The sequence below is a fragment of the Chenopodium quinoa genome, unplaced genomic scaffold, assembly GCF_001683475.1.
Source record: "Chenopodium quinoa cultivar QQ74 unplaced genomic scaffold, ASM168347v1, whole genome shotgun sequence".
In the NCBI taxonomy this organism is placed as follows: domain Eukaryota; kingdom Viridiplantae; phylum Streptophyta; class Magnoliopsida; order Caryophyllales; family Amaranthaceae; genus Chenopodium; species Chenopodium quinoa.
In genome coordinates this window covers 2,500,028-2,523,040 of record NW_018743196.1, presented here as the reverse complement: position 1 = coordinate 2,523,040, position 23,013 = coordinate 2,500,028, and the positions used below count along the sequence as shown (strand labels likewise).

General features: G+C 34.9%; 3 protein-coding genes across 4 annotated transcripts; 2 read left to right on the top strand and 1 right to left on the bottom strand.

Moving 5' to 3' along the window:
• Positions 1–3,762: 3,762 nt before the first annotated feature.
• On the bottom strand, positions 3,763–7,046 carry LOC110733149 (bet1-like SNARE 1-1). 2 transcript variants are annotated; one of them, XM_021913173.1, is made up of 6 exons: positions 6,958–7,046; positions 6,660–6,719; positions 5,565–5,715; positions 4,418–4,474; positions 4,252–4,311; positions 3,763–4,157 (listed from the first exon to the last, which is right to left on the bottom strand). In XM_021913173.1, exons 2-6 carry the CDS (start codon positions 6,671–6,673, stop codon positions 4,068–4,070), a joined length of 372 nt encoding a protein of 123 aa, XP_021768865.1. In that variant the 5' UTR covers positions 6,674–6,719; positions 6,958–7,046; the 3' UTR covers positions 3,763–4,067. The 2 variants fall into 2 exon arrangements, with proteins under 2 accessions (XP_021768865.1, XP_021768864.1); XM_021913172.1 differs by having other exon boundaries at positions 6,833–6,969.
• Positions 7,047–8,515: 1,469 nt separating this feature from the next.
• On the top strand, positions 8,516–13,661 carry LOC110733148 (deoxyhypusine hydroxylase-like). Its single transcript, XM_021913171.1, has 7 exons — positions 8,516–8,903; positions 11,522–11,655; positions 11,748–11,968; positions 12,053–12,191; positions 12,641–12,767; positions 13,113–13,231; positions 13,319–13,661. The coding sequence occupies exons 1-7, from the start codon at positions 8,756–8,758 to the stop codon at positions 13,358–13,360; spliced, it is 930 nt and encodes a 309-aa protein (XP_021768863.1). The 5' UTR covers positions 8,516–8,755; the 3' UTR covers positions 13,361–13,661.
• Positions 13,662–13,975: 314 nt separating this feature from the next.
• Positions 13,976–23,004, top strand: LOC110733147 (poly [ADP-ribose] polymerase 1-like). Its single transcript, XM_021913170.1, has 20 exons — positions 13,976–14,738; positions 16,082–16,131; positions 16,250–16,454; positions 16,922–17,108; positions 17,230–17,548; positions 17,981–18,176; positions 18,255–18,419; positions 18,553–18,613; positions 18,715–18,778; positions 18,866–19,117; positions 19,511–19,748; positions 19,840–19,952; positions 20,034–20,110; positions 20,206–20,366; positions 20,713–20,904; positions 20,985–21,093; positions 21,189–21,271; positions 21,397–21,534; positions 21,842–22,024; positions 22,740–23,004. The coding sequence occupies exons 1-20, from the start codon at positions 14,595–14,597 to the stop codon at positions 22,785–22,787; spliced, it is 2,985 nt and encodes a 994-aa protein (XP_021768862.1). The 5' UTR covers positions 13,976–14,594; the 3' UTR covers positions 22,788–23,004.
• Positions 23,005–23,013: the final 9 nt, after the last annotated feature.

The window sequence follows — 23,013 nt, the reverse complement described above, 5'->3', positions numbered from 1 at the left end:
ATAATAATTCTTCTTTAAGAAAACTGAATTTTACTGAACTGAACTTATTTTTATTGAACTGAAATTATTTTTACTGAACTGAAATTAATTTTTACTGAACTGAACTTATTTAACTGAACTGAAATTATTTTTACTTAATATGATTTTTTTTAAGGTGAAGAGAACAAGTTAATTAGATTTGAAACTAGCCATATAAAATTGTTCTTATATATAATTTAGGTCAATTTATTTATTTATTTCTAATCTTTACAGTTTAGAGGCTCGAACCTTGACTTATAAACGATTTAAATTTTCAAGCTCTGCCATTAACAAAAAAAGGTTAAAAGAAGATTATGGGATGATATTATTCCCCATAACTTATACAATTCCATTTTTTTATAAACAAAAAAATCACATACCACCGTCTTAAAAGTGGTACTCCTACCTATTTGCAATAAATTACATTAAAATAAATAATAAAGAGAAAGAGAAAGACATTTTCAACTTAAAAATGCATGACTTTTGCTTCTAAATGGATTATATATACGTATGCATGAGCTTTGCCAAAAGTAGTTAGTTGTAAAGTGTGATAATAAAACTTTGATTTAGGCAAATTTTTATAAAATGACTTAGATTTACACTAGCTCAAATGAGCATTTGGTCAATTTCAAGCTAAGAGACAAAGTTTGTCGAACCACAAACTCAAAACTTATAGTAGTAGTCTTAATGCAATAAAGAGTGCACCATAAAAGAAACTAGCCTCCAGTAATATTTGCTCAAATATTATATTAGTTGAATCTAGTTGCACCAAAAGAGAAGAAAATAAATTAATTATATTAAATCTTATAAGTGGTGAAAGAAAAGAGACAATTGATTATCAAAATCTATCAAATGGAAAGACTTTATTATAAAAAAAAAAAAAGAAAAGTTGTTTAAAATACGAAATCAAAGATATGTACGGTCAAAATCAAATTTTATATAAAGGCCGGAGATATTTTCTAGAAAATATTTAGATGGGGCAAAAAATGAGGAACATTATTTTTCTTTCTAAATAGTATGTATCTATTATCATACGACTCATATTGTCATTTATGTAATTTGATTTCTCTAACTAAAAATCATTGTTGTAATTTACCAATTCCTCATTAATAAGCGTATGACATAAATTCACTAAAAATGTCGTAGATACTATACTTATTATTATCTTATACAATTAATTGAGTTAGACCAGTTAGTTGTCGTGATTTTACTGTATAAGACTATTAGAGTACTACTCGTATTATCTATTGAATACAAATGTCGTCATTTCAACTGGTAAGGTTGAAATTTAGAAAAGAACTAAGAATTCAAGGGAAAAAAATTAAAGGGAAATAGTGTTCTGTTTTTTGACCTATACTTTCATCTTTAACCTTAGCTTCTTTCTAATAAATTTAATAAATCACAATCAACTTGTCCTTATCTCCCATCTACATCAACTCCTAATATTTTATGTCATGCACAAGACCTTATATATATCAAGGCTTATAGTAAGCTTCTTTGCCATGAAATAAATATTTATATATATTCTCTATGTTTTGATGATCTAAACTTTTGATATAAGATCATACAAAAATATTCATGAGCTTCTTCTTCAACCTCCAAGAAATTGATTATCATCACCATCATCATCAAGATCGAACGGATCACGACGAGCATGATCATATGGATAGTGGTGGAAGCATAAGATCCTATGATTGTGTGTTTTGCCAAAGAGGGTTCACCACAGCTCAAGCTTTAGGAGGTCATATGAATATTCATAGAAAAGATAGAGCTAACCCTACTACTACCAACAAACCTAGCCCTACTAAAGAGCCTACTAATAATATAATTATTAATAATAATAATGCTATTTTTAGCAACAAAGAAATATTATTAGAGGATGATTATCATGTTGATAATGTTGCTAATACAAAATTATTCTACTCCTCTAGTCACCTTAATAATGGGAATAGCTCGAGTTTTGAGGGTCGTGTTCATCGGTTTCTTGGAGATCATAGTCCAACCTTGCGAGGCGGTTCGGGTCATATGCTAGGGAAGAGGATTCAAGATCATGATCATAGTCAAGGGGCAGAAGAGTTGGATCTTGAACTTCGTCTTGGTCACTATTCATGGTAATTAAACTAAGCCAACTAGCTAATAAGATGCTACAATCTCACCGCCCTAATATATCTTAATGGGACCACTATGAGAAGGCTAGGGTCGGGGTGAAATTTTAACTCCTTGGAGATGAGAATCGAACCCCTATCGATCTGTAGATTGAAGAATGATTAGCACGTAATATTATCTTATGCTTCATGATTCTATGTAACCAAATATTGATTAATATATGAAGTAGTATGATATAAGTACTAATTAATTTTTGTTTTTAGCTTTTTGTATTTTTGGAGCGGGAATAAAAGAGAGTTAGTTACGTAGTTCTTGTAATGGAACTAGATTAATAGATAATGAAGCAGTCAAGGAATGTAAACATCATTTATGGAGACTTCAAAATGTACCTACGATATAAATTATATTAATAATAGTTATGTTTACAATTAAAATTAATAGTGTAGTCTATTACTTGAGGAGTCACTAATAAAGTAGTGTATTACTGTATTCGATCTACTTGAGGACGGAGTCACTAATGTATACTTCGTATATCATTTCATATGCTATTATTAATTATTAAATATTACTTCACTTTCTTTTCTTTATTATTTTGTAAAATTCTTAATGTTTGAATTGCAATTTTTTATCAAATATTTTCAAACATTCAAAGTATACTATCATGTGCATAATTGTAAATGAACGTTGCATTTTATATTTATATACCATTATAGTTGTGACTCGAGAATAAGTTTGGTACTCTGGTGAATAAATCTTCTATATCAAATAAATAAATAAGTAAAAAAAAAATTAAATAACTGTAAGGACCATAACTCAGAGTACTTTCCAAGTTCACAGTATTGTTAATTGATGTGAAAATGTATAACTGTCATTTTTTCCATTTCCTTCACTTTTTCTTCAATCAATCTATTTTTTAATTTTTCTTAAAAGGAATTTTCACATTATAATCTTATTAATCTATAATTAGGAAACAAGCTCACTTAAACAGACACCATAGAAAACTAGAAATAATTATGTAAAGCTTCCCATATCTTTCAATCAAGCACCAGTGGTCTAGTAGTAGAATGGTACCCTGCCACGGTACAGACCTGGGTTCGATTCCCTGTTGGTGCATTTTCTTTTGTTTTATTTTTCGTAAACCATTGAAGCTAATCGGACTCCCAGTAGCTGATTATGGCGCTTTAAAGAGATGATTGTTAGCTCGGGGGAGGGTGAACATGGTGCAGCAAACTCCTTTTCATTCATTCGTCTCACCATCCTTTTATACTACGTATTACAATCACTGATGAGCTGATGAAAAAACCACTAGTACAAAACTTTCACAAATGTAAAACTAAAAGTTCTTGGAAATGATTTTTGTAAGTGAATTTTCAAGCCAAAATGAAAAGGCTACTCTGTATTATTCTATCACTCATAGTTGGATGTTTTGCCGTAGTATGTAGTCATATATATCTACTTGTCCTCTTTCGCAGTCGAGAAACCTTGATAAGACGCCTATGGTGACATTCCTTCGAGGAATCTAACACAAGGGCCCTAGGTTAGTACTCATAGCAAATGTAAACTTTGTAAAAAAAAAAAAAAAGCTCTAACATCTCTTGGCCAAGCATGTGAAGCATCGTGAGATGTTACACGGAGTAGTTAAAGACGCATGTACAGTTAATTCCACACGAGAAGAATGTTCACAGCTGAACAAAGGCCAGAAACATACATTCAACTAAAAATATCTGATATCACACTCAAACGAAGCAGAGTTACAAGTTACAAACAACTTCATACATTCAAGTACCCTTCTTATGGCTTTGCAATTTTTTTTACAATCTGCTGTACCAATTTCATATAGAAATTAGAAAACACGGCAACTGAGAAAGAAAAGACTTGAGGCAGCGACCCACTTCAGATAAAAAGCCTGGAGTTGTACGGAGTATCAATTTTAGCTATTTGGATTATCTAGTAAGATAGTAGATAATAAGGAAAAGAACCACAAATGAGGCCACAAGAGTGAACATTCGTCTGCTTGATTTGGTCTCAAATGCCTGAGAATGGGAAACTTTATCAGCACATAGTAGCAGCTGACTAAGAAATGAATTATCAGCGTATGGGGGAGTATGCATAGCCAATCAAATTTACCTGCTTAAACCGATCCACAGTTCCTGACAAAAATCCTCGAGATGCATCCATTTCGTTGCCCTAAACGAGTATTTAATATAAGTCTCAAGTAAAATCTCACAATGATAGCAAAATGAAAAAAATATAACCATTTAAGATATGGGGCTAGTGACTGTCACAAACATACCATTCTGTCCAACATCCGGTTATGAGCATCAACTTCTTCATTTATGTCACCACTTAACTGCAACATATATATAGCGCAATATCATTCAATAAATTAGTTTTTGGTCATTATTCAAATCCACACATAACACAAGTGTATCACTTGGGAATTGGGATACACAGCATATACCTTTTGCTCTTGTATTCTAAGAATTCATGCTTATATTAATTAAGTAGCATGATTTGACCCCATTATTTTAGGTACAATATGAATGCATAACAAGGACACAAAAGAATAATCCACCGAGCCCTTGAATTTACGTACGCAGTGTTTGCAGACAAGTAGAAGTAACCCCTTGATATAATATTTCATTTGCCTCTTAAGTAGGGTGACAGTAAACAATTATAGCAGTTTTAACATAATTCTAGAAAAACTTAATTATTTTTGAACTTGCGAATAACACAATACTAGAAGCACTCTCTCTAGTAATCGTTTGCAAACTAAAGGCATCCCTCCTGAAAATATGTGGAATAATTGCATATTTGCATCCGCTTCTCCAATGATCAATGATAAGTGAAGCAGTCATCAATTCCTTGCCACTCAAACTGCATTTGCAACATAGTATTTTGCATTTACCCAAAACCAGATTCCTTTTTGATGCCCAGGTTCTAGACTTAAGATATCTATCAATGCCAGCACATGTATTTCACCCTTATAGCACGCTTAGAAAACTGGAGATGGACACTACCCTTTCACATTAGCTGTGCGACACATGCTGATGCTGTCTCACCTCAAGCTAGTCAAGATTAGCTGGCTTAATCTAACAAATTTTCTAAGCCAAAAAAAATTTAATGACACTGTAATTTCTAGTGTTCACAAGGTTATTACATGGACATACACAAATTCAGGCCAGAAGTTTGAAGACCAAAGAACATTAAGGCAACCAAACTGCTACGCTATTACCAAGCAAATCCTTACTTCAAAGAAAACCAATTCTCTGATTCTCAGACCTTGAGTACTAACTAAAACTTGAACCCATATGCAATTAACAGTGGATTAGGCGGGAGGAAAATATGACATAGTAATTGGGACATTGATAAAGGTAGCCGTAGCCCCTAGAGTTAATAAAAAAGGTACACATTTGTAAACCAAGGAAACAATAACTTACTCTTTTCAGAAGATTAACTCTATCTTGCAACCCATCAAGTGCTGTATCATTGTCATGTTCATCAATTTCATGAGAGGAATACGAGGATGAGGCCCTGATACCTCCCTCCTCAATGCCATCAAAAGCAGAAGTTCTTGACCCTCTATAATCCCTGCATACAAACAAAAAACCATAGGAAGCTTTAGATGTAGATGTAAATCACCATAAACAGTGAAAATCATTCTGCTACAAAGTAAGGATATCAACATCTAGACAAAAAGGCAGCAATGTTACAAAGATTTCTTGGTAACTTTTACATCGCAATAGTTCATAGAAGTATGTATTAATGTCTAGAAGTAACTCAAACTCCCCAAGCATAAAAATTCTTCGGGCCAACTTTAAAACAGCACAACAATTGGATGCTACATCTAGTTACATCTACTAGTATCTAGTCCTCTACATTCTAAGACCTTGATATATTTCAAACAAAATGCACCGATATGAGCAAGATATTAGATGCAGAATCTTTTCCCTTTACTCTGAGCTAGCAACACATTTAGCAATCCATTAATGGGCAACTCTATCGCAGAAAGGATCACCTCATTTTCCGTAAGAAACAAACTAAAAAAAGCTTTCACACACGCCATCACACGAACATACAGGTCCATAAGGCAAACAAAACAACAGCTCGGATACAGAATATGCTTCTTTTTACATATACAGCTTCCAGTAGAAGGTTAATTGCACATTGTTAACTCTATCACTTGCAATCATATCTAATAAATGACAGAATCTCACCCCTTCTAATAGCTTATAAATCAAAACAACGCCTCGATTAAGAAACTTTCGCGGTATTAAAGTTTGCAGCATTGCTACACAATTGATGACACATTGACACATATAAGGCCGCAATTAAGAGTTATAAATCACACTGTAATTCAAAGCATCGCCACCAATAAAGAATCGAGTACTATCAAAAATTTAACAATAAAATCAATTATTCACTGATCATACTATAGAAATGCAGATAAAATTAGGGAAACTGGAAAACAAGCAATCGTATGAATCAATTGAACCAAAAACAACATCAAAAATCAAGAAATTAAGGATGCAAACCTCCTCGGATTCATGGTAAATCAATTAACGCAGTTTACAAGTGATCAAGCTTCCAGTGATCTGAAAAAGAAAACGAAAAAAAACGTAATTAAGAACATAAATTGGTGAAGTAGTAGCGAAACATTTAAATTAGAAATTAATTAATAGAATTGGGGGTCAGATTTAGGGTTTACCGAAATAATCAGAGAAGAGTTTGATTAGAAATGGAGGAGAGAGAAAATTGGGATCTTAAGAAAACGCAAGTTTATTTTTGAAGAGGAAATTGAGGGAAAAGAAAGAGTGATGATGAGTCATTTACCTGAACCTGAGAATTCTCCTTTTTCGATTGATACTCTGTTTATCCATTAAACAAATGCACACCAAAAAATAAAAGGTAAACAAATGCACACCAAAAAATAAAAGGAAAGAAAACAAGGGGTAGAATTGGAAGTTACTAGATTGCTCTTTACTTCTAATTGTAGGTGAACAATCCACAATTGCATTGGCTGGAAAGTAGATATGGGTGCGGGTTGTGTAGGCTCGCGTTTCATCATGTTGTGTTTGGAATGGGTCATTCAAAATATTTGTTGTCTTGTGTTGGGTTTATGTTGATCTTTTATGAATAAAGTTTATGCATGATTTGAACTATGTGTGATGTCATATTGAGTCATATTGTGACAGGTCAACGAGTCAATCGTCGTGTTCATGCCACGCTTTGAATGATGGCAATGTACATTCCTTGCCTATAAATCCTTGCCTATAAATGTGTCGGATCATTTCCATGTCAATTTGGCCCATGCTTAGCTCGCTCTACTCGAAAATGCACTAGTAGATCAAAGGAGTTAAGGGGAATGGGGGAACTAGTGGTGGCGCTAATACTATAGTGATCGGTGAGTAATTAGTTATTATAGAGTCTTTTTGGTGATTTGGTTATTGAATCCTCCAACCTAGTTTTTTGCACAAAAAACATGAAAAAACACTTCTCTTATGCACACTAGCTAGGTGAAAACTTCCTTTTTATTTTGAAATTTTTTCACACCCACTTCCTATTCTATTATGAATACAATGATTGATAAATCCATCTTCAAAATGCATCTAACTAAAAACCTAATAAAAAATGTACATATGGATATTGATTAAAGAAAGAACTTGCAAAGTTGCTCATGCATGTCAACATAGGTTATATAGCATAACCAAATGTCCTAACACAATCAAAGATCACCTCTGCCTACAAGACTACAACAAAATATGTGCACTACTTAGCCCACATGATAGGACTTTAGCTAACTAAACATTATTTTATGATACATTTAGATCACGTGTTGTAATACATAAATTTACTATAGTTGATAAGTTGATTAATGTCACAAACAAAGGCATGAATACCACATGACATAAGCTAGCACGCGGTTTGATTGCTCATGCTTGACCTCATATGTGAGAGATGGCTTTGTAGTCCACTTTGATTACCCAAAAACTATTTTCATACGTCGAAACTTACTTATGTTTGAATTTAGTCGGATTACTTGGTGTTTATTGTCAATAAGTTAATTATTAAAAATACATCAATTTTAACCATATTCAATTTTGTGTTATGCGAGTATTAGTTTTTGAGTCATCTAAATTCATGATATGTTAATTTAATCGAGTCTAGTTCAAGTTTTTAGAGCTTCCTTCCTATTTCAGGAAATTCTGGGATTGATTTTCATCTCCGCTCTTGTGGCTCTCTAATACCAAAAAGAAAAAAATATTGACGGCAAAATTTAATCGAGTCTAGTCGGTCTATTTTGGATTAGGGTGATTCGATAGCACGATAACAAAATGACCTTTTTACCCCTCAAAGTCAACAAATTAAGAACATCACCCAACAAAGTAAAACCCTCCCTTTTCGCTGGGTTTTGAAAGCTCCCACCTTTCCTTTCTTTCAAAGAAAGAGAAACAAGACCAAGAGCAAGAGAAGAGGTGGAATCTGATTCTCCTCTCCTTCTTCTCGTTTCTCTGCAAAAATTTGACTATCATATAATTTTCTGGGTTTTCGTTTTAATTGCTCAAAAAATAAGGGTTTTTTTTTTTTTTTTTTTTTTTTTTTTTTTTTTTTTTTTTGTGAATTAAATCAAATGGGTTCATTTGAAGCTTCAGAAGAAACTGTAAAATTTCTATGCGAGAGGCTTGTGGATCAATCTCAACCCATTTCTGAACGTTTCAGGGCTCTTTTCTCTCTCCGAAATCTTAAAGGCCACCTTCCTCGTGATGCTCTTATTCTAGGTACTTTTCTTCCTTTTCCTAAATTTATTTATGGGAATTGAATTTGGATTTTGTTGGATTAAATTCATACAAATTTCATGGATTTTTTTCTAAGTACTCCGTAATATTTGATATAGGAATTAGTGAACAAGTTTTATTTTTTGGGATTTTATTTTTGTGCAATTGTAGTGACAAATTATGTTGGGTTGTTTCCTGGATTAATTTATTTTATGATGCATTTAGTATGTTGCTTATAGTTAAGTAGTATCAAAACTAAGTAGTGGTTGGAACATTTACATTCTATCAAGATTTTAGGCATAGTATTGGCCTATTGGGACATACATGTTTCACTGAACTAGATGTAGATGATTTCTGCTGTATACTATGAGCAAGGGGGAATTGAGAGCTTGTTTGGTGGTTCGAAAGTCGAAACCAATAATTAACTTATTAAGTGTACACATTTTAAGTGTACACATTTTATCCCTGTATTAGCTAAATTGCAGTAAACCTAGTTTGGAAATGCCCGGGGTTTGATGCAACCCTATTGAACAACTGCCCAAAGATTGGAAAACTACAGAAGTTATATTATTGGAATTGCTTAACTTATTATCTCCTCCTTAGTTAAAAGCCGTGTTGTGTATTCCCGACCTTTTGTAATTCTGCTTTTGAAGAATTACTCTGCATTGTAATGTTAGCCTACTCGCTGGCGTTGTTCCTAGTTCGTGATCATGCCATCTTGTTGTAATGCCTACTGACTAAGAGTTGAAACATAGGTTTGATAAGAATTTACTGTATATGATTCAGTATTCATTGAACTGGGACCAATCTAACAATAACATAATCGATCCTATAGATGATCTAAGTTGCCTTTAGAACCCTCACATGTCAGTCAGGCTATGCAGTTTAAACCCCTCCTGTATGATGTCCGGCACTCTTCGCTTCTTCGGTAGCATGGGCATTTCTATGATGTAGTCTTGTAAGGTCATATAATTTGTTTATAAGCACACTCATGTTAGTGTTAGCTTTGCATGAATTGTATTTACCTTCCAACTAGTTCTGATATCTGTTTTGGCCAAAATCTGCTCGCTAGATTCGACCAGGTTCTATAGGTCGGTCAACAGCTAGATTAATAAGGATATGAATGATAGCGTAGGTTCAAAGAATGGGGGTGAATAACCTACGAAAGATGAACAAAGGGGAAAGGGAAGATGAGACACAAGATGATGACGCAGAAAACCCTAGGAATAAGGGTAAGGGTAAAAACTGCGGGTGGCGTTGAGTCCACCAATCTACTAGTTTGAGAATGAATTACAGGTACAATACAGGTTGTTTTGTGATTAAAAATGAATATGTAATTTAATACTAATTGCTAATGATTATGAAATATGTTGCCTAGGGCTCGTATCTTCCGTTTTTACCATGGTCTTCCATCCTATTTATAATAGGGGAGTCTTTTGAAGTCTTGTAACAACTTCTTTGATGATTCCTTGAAAGTAGGAGTTAGCTGCCAGGTTCAGCTCCGAGATTCATGTCATGTTCTCTTTGTGCTTATCCATTGCCTTTTGACTTGTTCTTTGCTGCTGGTTAGTTGGAGAATAGTGGGAGTGTCCTCCATGAAAATAGGAGAAGTAGTTTGACTCCTTGATTGGGTCTTCAACGAATGTGGATTGATTTGTGGTGTAGATGCATTTAACATTTCCAATTGACTGATTCCTGGTAGGAAATATCTCCTCCTTGATTGTAGGAAAGCTTATAACAACTTTGACTTCGTTCAAACTTGGATTCTCTTAGAATATTCCTTGGAAATATCTTTGTTTGATTTTGTTTAATACATGGAACCAGGTTGCTAGGTTACACGTAACAATCTGTAACGTGTAACCTAGCAACCTGTGACCTGCAACCTAGCAACCTGCAGAAATCTGAACCTGCAGTAAAAATTTAGGCACAACAATATCTAGCAAGCAATTAATGATTTAGGATACCACTATAGGTAGCAAAGTATGAGCGTAAAAGAGCTGAGGTGATATCTTGAAAGTTCATTATGTCTAGATTGTCTACTATACACTAAGATAAGCTTTTGAGCTTCTGGACCGTAACTTAAGGTTCTTTACATGTTTAGTGAATGGTTCATGACTTGTATATGGAGAGGATTAGAGGACTGGGAGTACTGACCTCATAGGGTAGATTTGAATTTCAACTTTGTTAAGCTTAACTGATTAAATCTATGAGCAATTCAAGAACTATTATAGGAGTGATTATAGAAAGATATGTGTCCATAAATGTGTGCCTTTTTTTTTTTTTTATTTATTTTTTATTTTTATTTTATTTTTTTATTTACAATCTGCTAAAGGGTGCAAGTGAAATAGTTGGCTTAGCTCTCTTGATGAATTGACTTATATCCCTCATATCACTGGCAAAGAGGCCGGGGTGTGTGTGTGTTGGGGGTGCATTGTTGATCTTCTGGTACTCTTAACTTGCTATTACAAAGTGGTAATATGCCTAAATTGCTGTTCTTATTTACATGTTCCTACACTGCCCACCCTTAACCATTTATTACACACCATTTACATGCTTTGGCAAATACATGCATCATTGTATTTTAGTGGACTAATTTATCTTGTGCGACTTCCATTTTGCAGCTACAAGAGATGCTTCAAATTTGTTGGCACACGAAGCAGCATTTGCATTGGGCCAAATGCAAGATGCGGATGCTATTCCTGCCTTAGAATCCATTCTCAATGACTTTTCTTTACATCCAATTGTTCGTCATGAAGTGAGTGTACTGTTAAGGATTGACTTGTCCTTTTTCTAGAATGTCACCCGTCAATTTCTGATCCTATCTGTACTTTGGTCCATTTTATTTAGGCTGCTGAGGCTCTCGGAGCTATAGGCCTAGAGATGAATGTTCCTCTCTTAAAAAAAAGCTTGGTCTCTGATCCAGCTCCAGAGGTTAGAGAAACATGTGAATTGGCACTGCATAGGATTGAGGAAATGAAAAATAATAAGTCTGAAGATAAAGGTCCATCTCCATATTTGTCAGTTGACCCAGCTGCCCCATCTTCTTGCTCTTCTGTGTCTGAACTAAGGTTTGTGTAATTTATAATAGTGGTTGCTTTAGGGCAAGGATGATTGCTAATCTTAATGTTTATTGTGCTGTTTCCATCTTCAAGGGATTTGCTCTTAGATGAAGGAAAGGGTATGTACGAGCGATATGCCGCCTTATTTGCTCTACGCAATGATGGGGGAGATGAGGCTATCTCTGCAATTGTTGATTCCCTGGCAGCTAAAAGTGCTCTATTGCGCCACGAGGTTAGTTATATACCGTAGCAGTAGTTTGGGTTCAGGATGTCATTTGTCAGATACTTTGAGTGGTTACTTTTCTTATTTATACACATCAGTCAATAGCCCTATTGAAAGTTTTCTTGAACAAATTTGCAAACTCAGCCTGATGATTTAAAACACTCTAGCAGTACTTGGCGCTCAGCATGTCATTTTTCAGATACTTTGAGTGATTAATTATTCACATCTGTCAATGCCCTAGATAAATATTTCTTGAACATAGATTTGCAAACTCAGACTGATGATTTCTTAAGCATCAACTGTATGCTTAAGTGGTTGTTGGTACTCAAATAAACTAGCTGCCATTTGTAATTTTGTATTATGTATGCATGTTTTATGAGTACAAGGACTATTTTTGCTAATCCTATGTGTGGGTATCTCCTTTAACACTGGATGATGTATGCTTTTCTTGAAGACAGGTCGCTTATGTGCTTGGCCAAATGCAAAATAAAGTTGCATCAACTGCCCTCATTAGGGTTCTAAAAGATGTTGCTGAGCACCCAATGGTTAGACATGAAGCTGCCGAAGCTCTTGGCTCAATTGCAGGTATGCTAATAAATTCTTAAGATTAATGTAAGGAATTTGAAAACACTTTATATGATATCATGAGGTTCATGACAATATAAATTTATTGAAGAGTTTGTGCTTTTAAATTGAAGCTTTGAAAACTAGCCAATTTAGGCCTTAGGGTGTTGTTTTTTGGTCTGGTTAACTACTGGTTAGTATGAGAACTTGAATGACTTGAAGAATTTTGCCCCTCCACTTGCCCTGCAACGCGTTCCAGTTAGTCAGGAAGCTGCATTGACTTACTATGTGCTATTTTGTTCAATTCGCCTAAATTGGGTGTATTCTTGATCACTAATTCACTATATTCATTTGCCTGGTTTCCAGATGAAAAAAGTATATCACTTCTTGAGGAATTCTCCAAGGACCCTGAGCCTATAGTCTCACAGAGTTGTGAGGTCGCTCTCAGCATGCTTGAGTTTGAAAAATCTGGCAAATCTTTCGAGGTACATACACTACTATTTGTAGACGTGTCTTTAAGATCTAATCTGCCAGGTATAGAGCTTCTGATTCTTGGATTTTTGTGATTGCAGTACCTCTTCATGCAAATTCCTGTTGTTGGGGAAGCTGCTTAATCATTGGAAGGCTAACCTTCTATGTCAGAAGCATTTTTTTACCCTCCTTGAGGTTTATCATACTATATACTTGGTGATATACAAGATATAAATTATTTTGACACTAAGAAAAGGGTTGTTCTTGACCTGGATATCAAACCAACAGAAAATTGTAGAACACTGATTTTTGTGTTAGCTATAATTCTTGTGAATCTTTTGTGTGGGCGTGTGCTCGCAGGATGCTCTTTCAGTTCCCACAAAAATTTGTTCATCTTAATCTTAATGCGAATCTTAATGTTCTGATGGCTGGCTAGGACATTCATCTCTTTCATGGTTTAGTTCCAATTTACCTAGGAGATATATTGCTTAATTACAAGTAAATAATGGGCAATTCTCCTTTTATCAAACAACCAAAGATTTCTCCAATTCCATATTTGCCAACTGATCATCGAACGCTTAATCATACATTTTGATATCCCAGTATCACACCATTTCAGTGCTGCACTTTTAAAGGGACTTTTGTGCTCCAAATTTTCCTTAAAAGGTGTTGATGTTTCTCCATAGAAAAGGGGCTGACATCTAAGAGTGATTCCTTAAAAATGATTTAGTATCACAACATATTGAGAGAAGGTGAAGTCTTGAAGGATTTGACATTTATCTTACACTCAGGTGCACCTAAAAAGGAGTTATTTTGTTTAGATGATTAAATTCACGATTTTTTTTTTCTTGTTTGGAAATTCACTAAAGCTGTTTTTAAAACAAGCAATTTAGCACATTTATTTATACTCATACTTGGTAACTTTGTGTTTAAGTTGTTTAATAAATTCAATTTTTTTTGCAAATAATCGGAAAAAATGTTTACCCCGTACAACCTAGAATGACAAAGATTTTCAAATTCGTTTATCTGAATATGACACCAAAAACTGAATCGACCTGTAAAAATAAAACAATTACCGAACAAGGTTAAGTACCGTCTGCACAATAGTTCAAAATCAACCCTTTTCTAGGTTCTTTTTTTTTTTTACTGGAGAAATTCGTTCTCGTGTGGAAAATTAGAGTACATTCGATGCTGATCATAATTATGGTAAAACCAGTTTATGTTGAGTGACCTTACTCCACTCTCAAAAAATTAAATAAAAATACCCTCAAAAAATTTCATACTCCTCTTTATTCTTCCTTTTCGATTATTAAAAAAAAAAAACAGCGCCATTTTTAGCAGAAAAAGGAGAGAAAGAAGAAAGTAAGGAGAGAGAAAATGGCGGCCCCAGAGAAGCCATGGAAAGCAGAGTATGCGAAATCAGCGAGGGCTGCTTGTAGAACTTGCAAGAACAACATTGCTAAAGAAATTCTTCGTTTTGGCAAAATGGTTCAATCTCCACATTTTGATGGTTTCATGCCTGTAATTTCCTTACCTTTTCTCTCTTAATTTTCATAATTCATCACGCTTTTTTTTTTGGTCGTTTCTCTTTCTGGGTTTGTGTTATTTTGGCCCCAATTTTTGAGGGTTAAATTCCAAATTCGAGGTGAATTCTTGTAAATTTTGATACTCATTTGGAAAAAAATAAATGGGAAAAGGGTTTCTGGAATTATTTTTTTCGGAATTATTGAAATTGAATTAAGTGGGTAATTGTGGACTCATTGTAATGTTCTAGTTTTCAGGTTAGTGATTGAACTGTATTGTGATTGATTTTTGCATTGTTATTAGTGATATAGTCTTATAAATTATAAATGAGATGATTGAATTGAATTTTTGAACTAGAACATCATGTGTTAATAAGTTGATTTTTTCTTGCTTGAATTCATCATGGTGTTTTACATGCAAACACAGGAGTGAGAGAGAAGAAATCATGACTATTAATTTGTGTTGTACTAACAAAAAATTAAAAAAAAAATAAAAAAATTGTATTGTAGTTATAGATTACTTTTATACTCTATGTGCCTAGATTTAGTTGTCACATTATGAGTTCATATTACACCATAAACATGACCATTGATTCCGGCCTTTCCGGATGGAGGGAGTACTAGTTGCAGGACGTGGACTTAGGAGTTCATAGCTCCAGGCCTATAGTTTAAGTGTTAAAAAGTTAGAATTTTCATGTGCTGCTATAATATGATCCTTTTAAGGTGTAAACTTGGGGGTTCACATTTCCAAAATTCTACCACCACTCATCACCTCATCATACTGAAGTGTGGCAATCACCTTTGTGGCTAAGAAAGGTAGGCAAAGGTGGTCTGAGGTGTGTGATAAAAAGCTTTATTTGTTGCTGATTCTGTTAGAGTATTAGTTCTGTTTCATATGGTCAGCTAGCTTGCTTGTCAATCTCTGAACTACTAAAAATTGCTGCGGTGTGTGGTGCTACTTTTTGTGCTTCTTTGGACTTCTTTGTTGACATGCACGTATTTTCTGATGACAAAGATCTACTTCCAACTGAGATGGTTTGAACTGATTATATTTTCATCATTTCCAACTCTCATAAAGAAAACTTTATTTTTCAACATTATACTCTAATCTACTTTCTGAATATCAGTTTCTTATATATGTGAAGTATGAGATGTTTGTGCATTATTGCTGATTGAAACCAACTTCAACTGCTATTCTCTTTAATGCTGTTACATACTTACCATCACGTGCTATATGTGTGTGTGTGTTTTTTTTAATGATCCGGCTTTCAAATGTTAAGCGGATGTCTTTTCCTTTTCATTTTATAAAAGTGTTCTAAGTTGACTGTTCTTCTTCACCAGATGTGGCACCATGCCACCTGCATAATGAAGAAAGCGAATCAGATTAAATCGTAAGTGCTTATAAAAATTAATTGATTGGAAAATATGGCTATAATTGGAACAACCTTGTTTTTTTTAGATTGATTGCTGAAGGTGTGATTGAGTTTAGCACCCTTCTTTCTTTTTCAGCATTGATGAAATCGAAGGCATTGAATCTCTTAGATGGGAAGATCAGCAGAAAATCAGAAAGTATGTAGATAGCAATGGACTGGATAGTAACACTGTTGCTGCTGCTGCTGCTCCTGCGTCTGCTCCTGCAGCATATGGTATTGAAATGTCCCAAACTTCTCGTGCGACATGCAAGGGCTGTAGCCAAAAGATAATTAAAGGACAGGCGAGTATTACATTCCAGAACTAGCTGGTCTAACTTTTAAAAGATTCTTGTGCTCTTTATCTATCGTTGTGGAAGGGTCGATTTTTTCTTGCTTCCATTTAATTTTGAACTTCTCATCATAGACAGTGGCCTTATATACATGTATATACAAAAAATAAGTACGCACATCCAGTGTATGTATGCATGCAAACCTTAATAGGATTGTTGATGAGATGCTTGTGCATTACTTGAGAGTGAATCCTGACTTGTTTTGGGATCAACTTAAGTCTTTAACAAATATAATTGAGCTCTTTTAAACATCTCAAAATAGATTGAATTATGCATATACATGTTGGAAAGTAGAAACAACTTATATTTGAGTTAGTGATACTAATGATATTATGATAATATTTTTCAAATTGGTTAGTAGAAGGGATTAGTTTTGATTGTGAAATGATTTTCCTCAGTATTTTCTAACATTCAAGCAGGTTCGAATATCTGCCAAGATTGATGGCCAAGCTTCTAGAGGTTTGTCATGGTATCATGCCACTTGTTTCCTGGAGTCATATCCTTCCACCTTTCCTGACAAATTATCTGGATGGCAAAGCCTTTCATCGAGTGATCAAGCTTCAGTCCAAGTTGCTGCTAAGGGAAAAGCTCCTTCTGCAGAGAGTGGTACTAGTTCTTCATTATTCAGTTATTCTATATTTCGTTTCTTTTTTTGTTTTCCGTGTACTATATTGATAGTGTGCCACTGCTGTTAAATCTTGTCTTTTCTTGTGATTATTGCCTGTAGGTCTAGGAAGTAGTGAGAAGTTTTTAAAAGATTCAAAAACCAGAGATGGGGCTAAGCGGAAAAATGCTGGTGGCAGTGATCAGGATGCCAAAATTGTGAAAACTGATGCTGATATGATGATCCGTCAGTGTGGCTCTCTAACTAAAGCTTTGGACAGTGGGGATGCTGCTTTGGAAAGTAGATTGGAGGTTCAGACCAGAGCGTTATGGGATCTGAAAGATGATTTGAAGAAACATGTTTCAACTGTGGAGTTGCGACAGATGCTTCAAGCCAATGAACAAAGTACATCGGGCTCAGAGCTTGACTTGAGGGACCGTTGGTAAGTTCCTTTTTAAACCTGTGGTAGTTGATAAGATTATTATCTGTTTTGATTTAGTTCTCAAATGCATGATTAGTAGTTCTTGAGGCAAAGTTTTTGAATAAAATGCATGTACTTTTTAAAAAGATCTTAGACATGCCTTGCTAGCTGAGTGGGTAATTGTTGGTGATGTGGCGAGGCACAGCTGTACAGTTTTTTTTTTTTTTTTTCATAGTCATTTTAGAGTAATGTTTAGGAAATGTGACCGTAACTTATTGGAATTCAATAATAATAATAAACTTCATATTGGTTGCTGTGTATTAAATGTTACATCTGGTGTTGTAAATAAAAATAAAATGTGGATAGTAGTAAGTATGTGTGTGTGTGTGTGTGTGTTGCACGAGTTTTAAACGCGTGTTTTTTTTTTTTTTTTTGTCCCTAATTTTCATTTAGTGCTGATGGCATGATGTTTGGAGCGCTCGAAAGATGTCCTATGTGTTCTGGTCATCTTTCCTTTTCTGGAGGCATGTATAAGTGCCACGGCTTTATCTCAGAGTGGAGCAAATGTTCCTACTCTACTAATCAACCTGAAAGAATCAAAGGGAAGTGGAAATTACCAGAAGAGACAGATAATCAATATCTTCTTAAGGTATGTTGTTCAAAGTTTGGTCCATGATCAATTATGACTTTATGAGATTTTAACAATTTTTTAATCTACTTTGAACAGTGGTTTAAGTTACAAAAGGCAGCTAAACCTGTTAGGATACTACCGCCTTCAGCTTCCAACACGTCTGATGGAAATCATAGTGCTAATGGACAACTCAAGTCTTTTAAAGATGAAAAGTTGGAGGATCTTAGAGTTGCTATTGCTGGATTACCTAAAGAAACTGTGGTATATTCTCCTCCCATTTATAATTTACGGATTGGGAGTGTTTTTTTATTTTTTACACACCCATGTTTTAGCTTGCTACTGTGATTCATGTTCTTGATTTTGTCCACACTGAATGGCTGACAATGTGATACAGGAAGATTTTAGAAGCAAAATCGAAGGGGCTGGAGGCCAGGTCCATGCCAAAATCAAGAAAGGTTTTGCACCATTTTTATCTGATTGGATGTTTTAGTTGATAAAATTTTAATTATTCTTAGTCCTGCAGAAAGTTTTGGGGCACTTACTGTTTATATCGCAGATACAAATTGTTTGGTTGTGGGTGGCGGGCTTAGTGATCAACATGCCGAGCTGAAGAAAGCAAGGTACGCAGAACAGTTACAGATTGCCACTCCTTTTTGCTAATTGCATATCTTGATTAATTGCGTCACTGTTGGATAATGTATTGGCAGGAGGATGAAAATCCCAATTGTTAGAGAAGAGTATCTGGTTAACTGCATCCAAAAGCAGAAGAAGCTTCCATTTAATCTGTACAAAATGGAAGCCACTGGAGAGTCTTCTAGCATGGTTACTGTCAAAGTTAAAGGGCGAAGTGCTGTTCATGAAGCTTCTGGTCTGCAAGATTCTGGTCACATCTTGGAGGAAGGTCCCAGCATCTATAACACTACTCTAAGCCTGTCTGACCTGTCATCCGGAATTAACAGGTTGGTAAAATATGAATTTTCTTATATCTAGGCAGAGTACTATTGCCTTCAGAAGAATCCCCACTTCGGGAGTTTCCTTTGTCTTCATGCTTTTGCTAAACAGTTGACACACTTTGCAGTTGTTACTAGCTATTTCTGTTATCACACTACGCAGTTGACTGTGCTTATTATTTATTTTTCCTAGTGCTCTAATGCTCTTTAGTCTTTACATGTTGAGTTGTTGACCTCAATGTTGATGATCAAATATGACTTATTGGATTTAACATTATGTCTTGTAATCTTAATCTTTGATATTGATTTCAGCATTGCTTTGCCTTTTAACCAAAGTTTTTCTTCATATGCTGCAGCTAATCTAACCTTTTTTTTTTGGTGTTTGTTTGTGCTCTGAAAAAGTTATTATATTCTTCAAATTATACAAGATGATAAAGGTCAAGAGTGCCATGTATTTCGGAAGTGGGGTCGAGTTGGAAATGAGAAAATTGGAAGTAGCAAAATTGAGGAAATTTCGAAATCAGATGCAATTGAAGAATTCAAACGGCTATTTCTGGAGAAAACTGGGAATCCTTGGGAAGCTTGGGTGCATAAAAAGAACTTCCGGAAGCATCCTGGACGATTTTTTCCATTAGATATTGTACTATTACTCTGCTCTATCTCTATTATCTTCTTATATCCATAGTGTGTTGCCGGCTGTTATAGTGTTTTTTTTTCTTGTCATGTCTCAGGATTATGGGGTCAATAAGCAGGCTCCAAAGAAGAATCTGGATGATAGTAACAGCAAACTAGCCCCTGCATTAAAAGAGTTGATTAAGATGCTTTTTAATGTGGAAACTTATAGGTTGAATTGTGATCCTAAATAGTTGTGTTCTGTTTCTTTTCCTCCCTTAAGGATTTACTTAAGTTCATATGTATTTTGTAGAGCTGCTATGTTGGAGTTTGAGATCAACCTGTCTGAGATGCCGCTTGGAAAACTGAGCAAGAGCAATATCCAACAAGGTGTTATTGCATTGGCACTACTGTATAGTTTTTTGTCAACTTTGATCAAGATAAGGTTCTTTTGTCCGTGACTATTATCATCTTTGATCTGTCAGGTTTTGAGGCCTTGACACAGATACAAAATTTGTTGGAAAACACGGGTCTTCAACCTTCTGTTAAAGAGAGCTTGATTGTTGATGCCAGTAATCGCTTTTTCACTATGATTCCTTCTATTCATCCTCATGTAATTAGAGATGAAGATGATTTCAAGTCAAAGGTATGCCACACTCTAATGCTTTTTTTCCCCTCTCTCATTGTGGATCTGTCTATTTGTTGGAGTGTTTGTATTAGGGTTTTGTTGTGAGATAAATTGTTCAACAATATCAACATACTTAAGTGCAGGGAAGAGATTTTTTTTTTCTGTTATCCAGGCATATATCTGCGAAGCCTAACAGCCCTCTGTTGTTGAAAAATTAAGGGCCCCAAGTCTATAAATTTCTTTGTTGCTAAATTTAGTTTTGGTAGAGAAACTAAGCTGATACACTATTTGTTTGGTACGTGTAATTGTCTTCTTTTGCTTTTTTTGTTTGATAAAAAAAAATCTTCCTCAATCTCCATGCTAGGTCAAAATGCTAGAAGCACTTCAGGACATTGAAATAGCCTCCAGATTGGTGGGCTTTGATGCAGACAGTGATGAACCTCTTGACACCAAGTATAAGAAGCTTCAGTGTGATATGGTACCCTTGTCACATGATAGTGAAGATTATCAATTAATTGAGAAGTATCTTCTCACTACTCATGCCCCTACACATACGGTGGGTCAATGTTTATATTGCTCTTCAAGAATTTCAAACCAACTTTTATATAGTTATTTATATTTTCCGGAATACATTAGGAATGGAGCCTTGAACTCGAAGAAGTTTTCTCACTTGAGAGGGAAGGAGAGCTTGATAAGTTTGCACCTAAGCGTGAGAAGCTTGGCAACAGAATGCTCCTTTGGCATGGTAATATGATTTCCTGTACTTAGTTTCATGCTAAAGCGTTGGTAATATGCTTTATGTGGGGGCTAATCTATGTTGTGATGCATAAATATTCTCAGGTTCCCGATTGACAAATTTTGTTGGGATCCTTAGCCAAGGACTCAGAATTGCTCCTCCTGAGGCTCCAGCTACTGGTTACATGGTTAGTCCTGCCACTTATTCATTCCATGTCATCTCATGCAAACTTATTGCAGATTGATGAGCAAGTTTAGCTAGAATTCCCCAGCTATATTTCCCTGACTGAGTTCAAATTAATTTATCTTGCAGTTTGGCAAAGGGGTTTACTTTGCTGACCTTGTCAGCAAGAGTGCACAGTATTGCTTCACTGACAAGAAAAATCCAGTGGGCTTGATGCTATTGAGTGAAGTAGCTCTTGGGAAGGTTCATGAACTCAAAAAAGCCCAGGTGAGACTATTTAAAGTTATTTTTATTGCATCTTGAGTAATAAGGGTATCGGGGTATGTATCTTTCCCCTGTATGGAACAAAAGAAGTGTACAAAAAAATTTGGTAGACATGATGTTATGAAGCTATGTTTATGTACTCTTGCAAATCCTAAAGAGATGGGTTTATGTTTCAAAATGATTTACAGACATTCCTTGATAATGTTGTCATAATTTCATCTGTTTCTTCTCTTGAAGCTTTTCTAATTTCTGTATATGTATGACCCTTCATGGTCGAGCTTTTTCCTAATTTCATTGTTATGTATTAAAGTACATGGACAAACCTCCAAGAGGGAAGCACTCTACCAAAGGACTTGGTAAGAAAGTGCCTGATGAGGCTGGATTTGCAAAATGGCGGGATGAGGTAGTTGTGCCTTGTGGGAAACCAGTGGATTCTAAAGATAAAACATCTGACCTGATGTACAATGAGTATATTGTTTATGACGCTGCTCAAGTAAGTCCCTTTTTTCTTCTTATTTTAAATAGCTCCAAGGAATACCACCATACCAAGTTTCAAATAATTTGTTTGCTTTTGAAAAGATATCATCAGAACTCTTTGTTTCTATTGCATTTTCTAATATTCAGCTTCTTTATGCTCCACCTTAGCAGTACTGTCCGTATCAGATCGATTTGAAAAAATGATTTTGATGCACTATGATTAACTGCTCTATGCCCTACACCTTTATGCTTATCTTCTCTTAACATCTCTTTTTTTTTTTAAGAGCAGGACCTTTTTGGTTGAATGAACAGTATATGACCATCGATAGTTTACATGATGCGAAATTTTGTCCCTTGTTTTTTTTTTTTTGGGGGGGGGGGGGTGTTATCGAAAGGATTAAATATATCTGTCAAACAACTTCTTAAGATGAATTCATGCAAAATAGTATATGTTTTGTTTTCTAATTGACTTTAAAGTCAGACTGTCAATTAGCTGTGGACCATGCTAATATAAGCTTAGGCACATGATAAATATGATGTTTTCTAGTTGGAATATGCACATGAATGTTGGGGTGTTTGCTGCTTAATTTAATATGATTGACTGACTCGATTATTATCTTGTTGGGCTAATATCACAATAATCATCTGACCTCTACCTCGGGTGTTGTAACCTTCAGCAAACTGACATTGTGCTAATGAGATACTGATTTATGCATTTTGACTGTTTACAGGTTAAGATGCAATATTTGCTGAAGGTTAGGTTTCGCTACAAGAGATAATGAGTTACTGAGGATCGACTTGCCACAGCTGTGTACAGTTTTAGTTTTTTTGTCTTTTGATGCCCAACCGTGTAGATTTGAACTGATTTTAGTATTTTGCTACCTTCTTCAGTTGAAGATCTCATTTTGGGGCTTCTTGGAGATCCTCTTCTGTTCATAGTTCTTATAAATGTACTAAAACGACGATTAGCTCAAATCTTATCCTAGTTCGTTACTATTTTGTGAC